This window comes from Maniola jurtina, chromosome 25, assembly GCF_905333055.1.
Source record: "Maniola jurtina chromosome 25, ilManJurt1.1, whole genome shotgun sequence".
NCBI classification, from domain to species: domain Eukaryota; kingdom Metazoa; phylum Arthropoda; class Insecta; order Lepidoptera; family Nymphalidae; genus Maniola; species Maniola jurtina.
The window spans coordinates 5,952,490-5,962,520 of NC_060053.1; the positions used below are offsets into that span (position 1 = coordinate 5,952,490).

General features: G+C 36.8%; 1 protein-coding gene across 1 annotated transcript; it reads left to right on the top strand.

The window, feature by feature from the left end:
- Positions 1–5,457: 5,457 nt before the first annotated feature.
- On the top strand, positions 5,458–8,600 carry LOC123878232. Its single transcript, XM_045925382.1, has 2 exons — positions 5,458–5,954; positions 7,654–8,600. Exons 1-2 carry the CDS (start codon positions 5,768–5,770, stop codon positions 8,406–8,408), a joined length of 942 nt encoding a protein of 313 aa, XP_045781338.1. The 5' UTR covers positions 5,458–5,767; the 3' UTR covers positions 8,409–8,600.
- The last annotated feature ends 1,431 nt before the right edge of the window (positions 8,601–10,031 follow it).

Consider the following 10,031-nt stretch of genomic DNA (forward strand, 5'->3'; position numbering starts at 1 on the left):
TTTTGGCATTTAAAGTCGGTAAAAGTCCGCACCTACTCTGCTCTAAGTTTTTGTAAATAATATTTTGGTAAACTCTTAACTTTTAGCCATAACTTCTAAATTATTATTTTTAAACCGACTTTGTTTTTCAAAATTATTTTTTTCTAATTTTGGTTCTCAAAATGTATTCTGAATTGATGCTGTCAATATTACTCGTATGTTCCCTTATTTCACACTGTCGTAGACAATTTTCATTTACAGAGCTTTTCAAAATGTTCTTCAATTTATTTTGTCTATTTTTGGTACACTGGCTTTCGTATCCTGTGACAGTTCTTGATATGACTTTTCTTCTTTTCTTCTGAAAGAAAATAAATGCTATCGAAATTAAAGGATGACCTAAATACTAGAAGGTGTTGTTTTGGTTCCCATCGATTTTCGAATTGCTAAATTATGTTTCAGTGAAAAATAAAAACATTTCAACAAATGTTGTGTTGGAAATCTGTCAAAACTTCCAATGTATACCCATTACCCACGCCCGTTAAAGTTAATTTGCCGATTGAAAAATTATCCCCTGCAAATATGATGGATGGCGCAGAGCTGCCTGATCCCCAATAGAAGGTCAGACGACATCATACAAGTTGCAGGGAGCCGCTGGATGGCGGCGGCGCAAGACTGTGGTGTGTGGAAGTCCCTACAAGAAACCTATGTCCAGCTGTGGACCTCTATCGGTTACGATGATGATAGATGGATTAGATGCAACGCACACCGGCAAAGTAGAGTGGAGCCTAGGCCCGTCATCTTTCTTGATAACTACTCAAATTGAACTTAATTTACTTTGGCATAGCGGCGATTAAAAAGAGAAAACATACACTAACTAGTTGATACCCGCGACTTCGTTCGCCTGGATATGGGTTTTTTAACGTGGGAACTTTTTTATTTTCTGGGATAAAAACTGGTCTACGTGTTAATCCAGGGTATAATCTATCTCCATTCTCAGCCAAATCCGTCCGGTAGTTTTTGCGTGAAAGTGTAACAAACATACACACGTACACACAAACTTTCGCCTTTATAATTTTTGTGTGATATCCTACAGCAGTATCTGTACATTTTCTTGGCTATACTTAACAATAGTTAAACATCAATTAGGTACATGTTTGCTTATATTAATATTTCCTTTTACTTAGATATTTGTTGAGATATGAGCAATTTTATATTCCACTCCGGAAATATGGAAGGTGAAACATAAAATCGGATCCAACAAATTAAATAGGAAATTACAGACCGACGTAATAGTGTTAACCCTAAACGCAATTATCTATTTAGCGGAGCCGGCAAATCGAATCGGAACAAGGAATTCAGGAAATAGTGATTGCACAATTCAACGAGATGCGCAGTTCTCAGACACCGAATCCATCCATATCCATACTATCCATGATCCATACTTAATATTATAAATGCGAAAGTGTGTCTGTCTGTCTGTCTATCAGCTATCTTTTCACGGCCTAACAGTTTAACCGATTTTGATGAAATTTGGTGCGGAGTTAGCTTACATCCCGGGCACGGACATAGGCTTTTATCCCGGAACATCAAAGCGTTCCTACGGGATTCCTAAAAGTTCATCCGTTAACTAATTTATATGTTTGGTTCAGAGGTAGATTGCATCTCAGAAATTGACAAAGGCAACTTTTTATCCCAGAAAAGCAAATAGTTCCCACGGGATTTATTAAAACCTAAATCCAGGTACCAGATGGCTATTATGATGTAGACATTTGCTAAGAAAGGATTTCTGAAAATTCAACCCCTAAGGAGGGTAAAATAGAGGTTTGAAGTTTGTGTAGTTGTGAGTCGAAGAAGTCTTGGACATAAGATAGTTTACTATAAATTCCAATACGGTAAATATATAAATATAAAAAGGAATCAAAACATTCGGGGCGTGGCATCTCTTGACTCTCTGATGTTGGGATTTGGGCGTACGCCTGAACGAACGACCGACCGCGCGTCGACAACGGCAGTCGCATTCTGTGGCGTCGACCTGCTGCACGCCCGATCCTACCGATTACCGAGCGATTCTTGCAAATTCAAATATCGAACACGTGTTTTCGGAACTGATTCTTGCTAATTTAAACATCGAACGTGTGATTCGTTTACCCGACAAGGATCTGTGCAGTGTTCCCCGAACAATAAAAATCAGTGATCTGTGATTGCGATTCGATCTTTCCTCGGATTTGATTGCAGTGTTTATATTTTATACAGTGTTGTTCCTCTAACAGTCTTTTGTGAGACTGCCTTTGAGGGTGTGCTGTGACGAATTTCGGAATTTGATTCGTGGATTGTGGTGTTTTGTTTTTGTTTACTTACGGTTTGTATTTTAGTTTTCTTGTTATTCTTGTTGTGTAAGTCGGACCGGTTCCGGTTTAGCGCGTCGCGTGTAAGATTATTTATTATTGAATAATGATTAATTAATCATTTATTCATGCATTCTGTTTTTGTGTTGAAAAAAACCCGCCATTCACAATCACTGTTTAAAAATATATAATGCTTAGCTATTGCGATGTGTTCTATAAATAATTGAGCATTTCGATTTGGATAGGTGTTACACTTTCTTCTATTTCAGTGGTTTCATAATATTTAACTAAATAGGTTAAATATACTTATTTAGTATAAATTTCAACTATTAAGTTAAACTTCAAGTTAAACTTTGAATACCTTACTGAATAATAATTATGCTGTACCGAAATTGACATTAATAAAAAATATTTATATGTAATTACTTGTCCAGTGTCCTAATACTAAATTATAATCCGGCATCTTGAAAACAAGAGTGAATAGGCACCTTCTAGGTAAACGCGTCCCATCTTAGGCCACATCACTTCCCATCAGGTGTGATCGTGGAAAAGCGTGCGCCAATAGTAAGTATATAAAAAGTAAAAAAATAAACAGTTGTACTTTTTTTTAATATTCATTATAGGCACGGCACACGCTTGACCACAATCGCACCTGGAAGAAAGTGGTGATGTTGTCTAAGATAGTACGCATTTACCTAGAAGATCTATTGTCCGCGACAGGTTGAGATGGCAATCAGGGTATGAGGTGGGGGTGTGCGGGGTGTTTCCGGTCCCCCCCCTTGTCATTTCAACCTTTCGCGTACTATAGACTCAAAACTCCCCTAGAAATATAACTTTTATACTAGTAAGTAAGTACTATTGTTCATAAATGAGTTAAATACATTTATAATTGCCGCCAGTAACTTTCTCTGGTCTCAACGGAAAATGGGATAGAAAGGGGACAATTCGAATTCGGAAAGTTCTTGTTCGTTTCATTTAATATTTAACGAAAGTTCATTTCCATTTTATATAAACAAAATTCAATGGGAAAGACCTTGCACTCAATTGTTTAATAATACTTTAATCTGGGAAAGGAAAAGCGGACTGACTGAACCGCCCAACATAGCGGTGGTTGAAACTTGCCTTGTCAGTCAATAATGGTTTAATATGTTCAGAATTCAGATTAGAATTCATAATAATTTCAAATAAAGTGTTAAAAACTCAATATTTCGCTGTGGTGGTGGTGTCAAGGCTTAGGCTTTTGAAAGTCGACCTTAGTACCTTAGTACCTATAGCATTGAGGGTCTAAAAAAGGTCTTTTTTAAACGGTCTGAATGGTTTTGGTTAAAAATGTACGCGGCCGACCCTGGCGGATGAACATGGAAAATCTTTTAGCGGGTCTCCTCTGCATCAGTAATGACTGTGATATTTAAAATTCTATAAGCTATGGAATCAGTCTACATTTATGTAACCGCTAAGGTTGCAAGAATGCCCTTCCGGCATTAGTGTTTCCTGCCACGTATCTATTATACCTTTAAGGCAATAGTGAATAGGCATCTTCTAGGCAAGCGCGCTCGCATTAAAAATTTAAAAAAAATATTTCTAAATAGGTCTGTTGTAGACTCCCACTAGAATTCTACGGCCTGCCTAAGCAAAGTCAAGGCACCATCGTTAAGCAATCTAACTACGTATAGCCACAGAATAATAGTACTGCTATAGCTGTAGATATAACATAAATATCGGTTATGGCCCTTGCCATAAGCGGATGATCGGCGTTGGAGCTAGTTATGTATTCCGAACAACGTGCGATAAAGCGCATCACCCGCGCCGCCATGTTGAATACCGAGAATTGAAGTCTTGTATTCAATGAGTAAGTAAGCCTACTCATCGTAATCAGAAGTTTCGTAAGGTGAGATTGTGTAGATCCCTAATTATATATTAATGTTTAGTTAATAAAAAGGAAACGGAAGGGGAATCAAGAATCAAAATAATTCTGATACGAGAATATTCGTAGTAGCACGTATTCGTAGCGTAGATTTCTGTAAAAATGTGTAGTTTTAAAGTTAAACAGACTCAAAGATTTAAATATTTACCACAGAAATCACATTTTTTTCGGAAATCTGGTAAACACTGACATATTTGTTTCTACAGCGTGTCTGCAAAATTTCATTGAGTTTGATTGGTTAGTGTTCAACAAATGAGGACCAAACTATATTTGTGTGGAGAGCACTAGGAAAACTTCCCCTAAACGCTCCTGCGGCTGCGTAGCGGACCCAACACTCTAACTCTAAATGTATCTGCAGTAGTAATGTATCAATTAATTATTTTGGAAATTCATAAGGTCATTCAGTCTTAAATCAAAATAATAGAATTAATTCGAATGGACTTTGTCGAATAATTAATCTAACTGCTAAGGAATGTTGTTCCAAAATTTCATAATCCATTTCAATTAAAATTTATTAATCCAAATGACCATTACAGGTTTGTTCCTAAATTGAAATTAGGTAATAAATAACTAAAAGTCATTGCGCTTGACCGACTTATCGCGGTTGCGCAAAACTGTCAGACTGATAATAAATACAAACTTGTTGTTAGCACTAGCCACACAGGAATTCCGTGTCGGGGCCGTGCCTTTGATTTTGTAGGCACTTGTATGAAACATTTTTTTTTCAATACATATATCAAAAGTTGCAGAACCAGAAGGATTCGAACCTGCGTCTTCTGGGTTCGCGACCGACGACGCTCTGACCGCTAAGCTACGGTTTCGTTTACTTGCCAGTTCTGCAATTTTTGATATATATTATTACGAAAATTTATTATTAAAAAATTGTTTGAAGTGTTGGTAAAACACTATCATGAAAATGTATGAAACATGTTATGAGCCTACTACACATTGATCCAACGCATACGGCGTATCCTCTATACTCGGCCACTTGGTCGGGTAGCCAGCTTTTCATATAAATCTTGGCGTATCATCACAAGGAATCTTGACGCAATTCGCACAAATAGGTTCGACACGTTGGTCGACACTTGCCGAATGCATCAGGCCAACGTGTACTGATGCGTTTACGCTGCGTATTGCTGGCCGCGGTTAGTGTGATATGTTTTTACAAAGACATGGCTTTGGTATGGAGTTTCTATGATTTAGGATCAATTCACACGTACCACAACCACACCACAGCCACAACCACACCACAACGACGCCATGTGGTCGGGCGTATATTTTGTATTGAAAATTAATATTACAATTCACACGTACCACATTTTGCCGTTGTTATCGACCACCTGTGTAATACGACCACATCGCAACCACATCGCGACGGCAACGCTACCACCGGCGGCGGCACCGCGGCCACATCGCCACGACATGACGTCATCAACAGCGCGCGCCTAGCTGGCGCCTGCGCTCCCCCCTTTCATTCTGCGTTGTACTGTGTTGCCGCGTGGTTGTGCGAAAAATTAAAATGTCCGACTCGGAGACTTTTGACACGGATATGTTTATTGAGGAGATTCGCAATTTGCCATGCATTTGGGATCAAAGGACAGAGGAGTATTCCAATCGCATATTAAAAAACAAAGCATGGGAAACCCTTTGCATGAAGTTTTATGAAGATTTTGATAATAAGGAAACAAAAGAAAAAAACCAGTGCGGTAAGTTTATTAATTACTATTTATTAAACCGAGTATACCTAACAACACCATTCACGCTTTATTGTACTGCCACGATAATTCACCTTCAGGGCTCACAAAATAGTCGGCAAATTCATTTCTAACAGAATCTGCTCGAATCCCGTCATGACTTTGTTCAAAGGAATGCATTCGTAACAAATTTGAAGTTATCGATAAAGTGTCTTCGAATTTATAACCATCTCGCTTGCGTACTATATTATGTAATACGACACATGCTTTCACTATGTCTGTTGCAAATTCAACTGACACATTATGCAATAATAATAATAATGGCGAATATTGCATTATGTCTATGCAATATTCGCCATTTGTTAGTCAAAATTCCAAAGGAACATTCCACATATCTTCGTGCTCGTGATAATCTATAGTTAAAAACACGTTTTTTCATTGTTAATTGCTTGCCGCTGTATGGTCGCAGCAAATGTTTGTATAATCCAAAGGCTTCATCGCCAATGAATACCATAGGCAAGGGCCTACCTACAGGGGTAATTGCTTGCGGTCCAGGTAGATCTAAATCATTTCTTTCCATTGCATCATATAAACTGCAGTCCCTCCAAATAGTTGAATCGGAAGTTTTACCGTAGGCTCCTACATCAACATACACGAATAAATAATCGGCGTCACATACGGCCATTAAAACAATAGAAAAGAAATGTTTATAATTAAAGAATAATGAACCACTGCGTGGTGGATGAATAATCCTAATATGTTTCCCATCTACAGCCCCTAAGCAGTTTGGAAAATTTGCTTTCTTTTTAAATTTGTTCGCAATATCAAGCCACATTGTTTTATTACATGTTGGTAAATGAATAGGCTGTAATTTATCCCAAATCAGGCGGCACACGTCGTGGACAATTTTGCTAGCAGTTGAAGTACCACATTTAAAAAAATCGGCGAGATCTTCAAACGAACACCCCGTTGCCAAATATCTATAACAAAAAAATTATATTAAAAACAAATAATACTGAAATGGAATTATACAGGGTGTTACAAAAGGTTGAAATAAATAACACTGGGGTCATTGTACTGTACTCAAGAATATGAACAACTTTTACTATGGGGACACACATACGAAATCGTAAAAAATCAGCTGTTTCATACATTTAGGTCATGTAGGTATATGTGTCCCCATAGTAAAAGTAGCTCGTGTTGAAGGGTACAACGACCCCTTAAAGTATTAGGTATTTCAACCTTTTTAACACCATTCAATAGGCTGATGACATTTTGGGAAATGATCGATCTTACATTATACTGGACTAATGTAAAATAAATCCAGTTAATTTTAATATGGTAAAATTTCAAAATATGTTAAATATTAAATACTACTTATTTATATATTACATAACGTGTAGTAGTGTAGTAGTAATACATTAAATAATTATATTAAGAAAAGCGCTTATGCCACCGGGTATAAGAAAAACTAATCATTTATCAAACTATATAAAGATGCTTGGCTGTCATAGATTTAAGAATAACTTGAAACTATTAACATGGATATTTAAATATACAGAAATTATCTTCAATACTGAGTTCATTATATGATCTGATCACTGTAATTTCGATATTGTAAAATATTATTATTATTATTTTATATGTTATTTTCAAATTTAACTACCAACTTACTTTTCTACAAATTTCAATTTAACAATTAATTTTTCAGCTGCCAACTTACAAAGAAAATGGAAAAGCTTAAGAGACTCTTTCAACAGAGACCTTAAAAAACAAAATTCACAGAGAAGCGGTTCAGCAGGTAGTTCAAAGAGATACTACTACTTTAGTCAATTATTATTTTTAAAGCCATTGTCTGAAAATCGAAATACAACATCGTCTCTACCAGTACAAAACAAAGACGATGACATCGAACAAATCGATAATGAAGACGATAATACTACTGAAACGAGTGACTCTGAAGTTTGGAAGAGACCAAAAAATATCCAAAGAAAAAAAGATGATGCAGAATATGGGTTAATAAAAAAAATAACAAGTCATTTGAGCGATCAAGTAACTGCACATACAAGTAACTACACTACACAGGAACGTGACAAGTCCTGTGACAGTGATATGCATTTTTTGCTATCTTTATACGATAGATTTAAGACCATTCGTGATGATTGGAAACTGAATGCTCAGATAGAAATATTGAATGTAATTCAAAAATATCATACACCTACAACTACACGTAATGATAATTACAGTGAATATGGACAGGGGTATACGACACAAGCGTACCAACCGTACGAACGACCATCAACGTCTAGGTATCGGCCGGATATGGAAACAGGCTCTCCACAGCTTCGCAATTTGCGTACTGCATCCACACCAAGAGATATTTCAGTACCAGAATCTCCACTCAGCGTCTCTTCTCAGGCTTCAAACTATAATGATCCGATTATAACGGATATTTTCGGAGATTAACTGATTAATTACCTACTCTGTTGATTTTTGAATGACACAATAAATCAAAATATATAAGTACGCTCTTTGTTTTCGCCTTCCTATCCTCCCTACCACAGTTGCAAATTAACACATCAAATAATAAAGGCCTGAGCAGACCGAATGCGTGGCGTGTGCGTAACGTACAGTCAGCGCACATCGACCTACGAAAATCTGTGAAAAAAACCACAACTGATGTTGATCTCTATGCGTTTGAAATTAGGTTGAAATTCAGTTGCAGAAATTTGACAGCTAAGGGTAGGTCGATATGGCGCTGACTGTACATGCATACTGTTGTAATAATAGGAAACTATATGAAACGTGCCCACAATCATAATCTTACTTTTTATTGTTAATGAATTAAGAGGCCGTACTGGTTTTGCTCGCAACACTAGCGCCACTTTCATTAAAATATTAATATCTTTTTATTTTAGGCATAGATAAAAAATCAGCCACTTTTCAGCAATTTGTTTTTTTGCTAAATTTAAAAATTGGCTGAGACAGATTTTTTATCTATGCCTTAAATAAAAAGATATAATTTTTTAATGAAAGTGGCGCTAGTGCCGCGAGCAAAACCAGGTAGGTACGGCCTCTTAATTTGCACCTGTATTTTATATTTTATAAATTAGCTTCATCTGCCCGGTGAGCCTGTCCCGGTAGATGGAACTAATTATATTTTCTAAGTCCTTAAAAATAATTAACTATAAAAAAAATTTACTCACCTCAATGTCATTGCCAGACGTTCAACAGATGGTATGCTTTTTCTCATGGCCGTGTCTTTTTTTTGCAACTCACTATTCAGTTCATTTAACAAGTAGTCAAATGTATGCTTGTTCATTCTAAATTTTTTATAAAATTTCTTCTTGAACCTTCGAAGTTTAGGATAATCAGTACGAAATTGGCTTTGACTTTTATTTTCCAATAAAGGATGTACCCAATAAATTCTATTTCGACGAATACGCTGATGTCGTCGTCTTCTTCTTATTAATAAAAGCCATAACAAGGATAGCAACAACAATCTTTCCTCCATGACTACGTTCAGTCAAGCCGTGTTTTCTCTACGAAAGCCGGAGTATAACTGTACATGACCACGCGGTTACCACATTGCAACGACAGCGACAACGCGCAGCCACATCACATTTTGTCGGTACCACAACGCAACTGCAAAATGCCGCTGCGACACTATTCACACGTAACCACAGCTTGACCACATTTTGTCGCTGCGACGTGGTGTGGTTGTGGTACATGTGAATACACACGGCGTCGATCGTCGACATAAAAAGTAGCCTAGTTTACTCTCCAGGTCTTCAACTTTATCCATGTAAAAATCAGGTCGATCTGTTGCTTCGCTGCGGCGTGATTGAAGGACAAACCAATAAACCAACAAACAATTGCACTTTCGCATTTATAATATGGGTAGTGATATTAGTATATTAGGATAGGATTAGCATTTGACGGCCGCAATTACACACTTTGATTTGTGGTAAGGTTTTAACGTTCATAAAGATTAATTAAGTATATACATACATATATATAATATATATACATACATAAGTGAATGCGTAACGCAGAAACTGTTCCTAAATCGTTATTTTACATTTACGT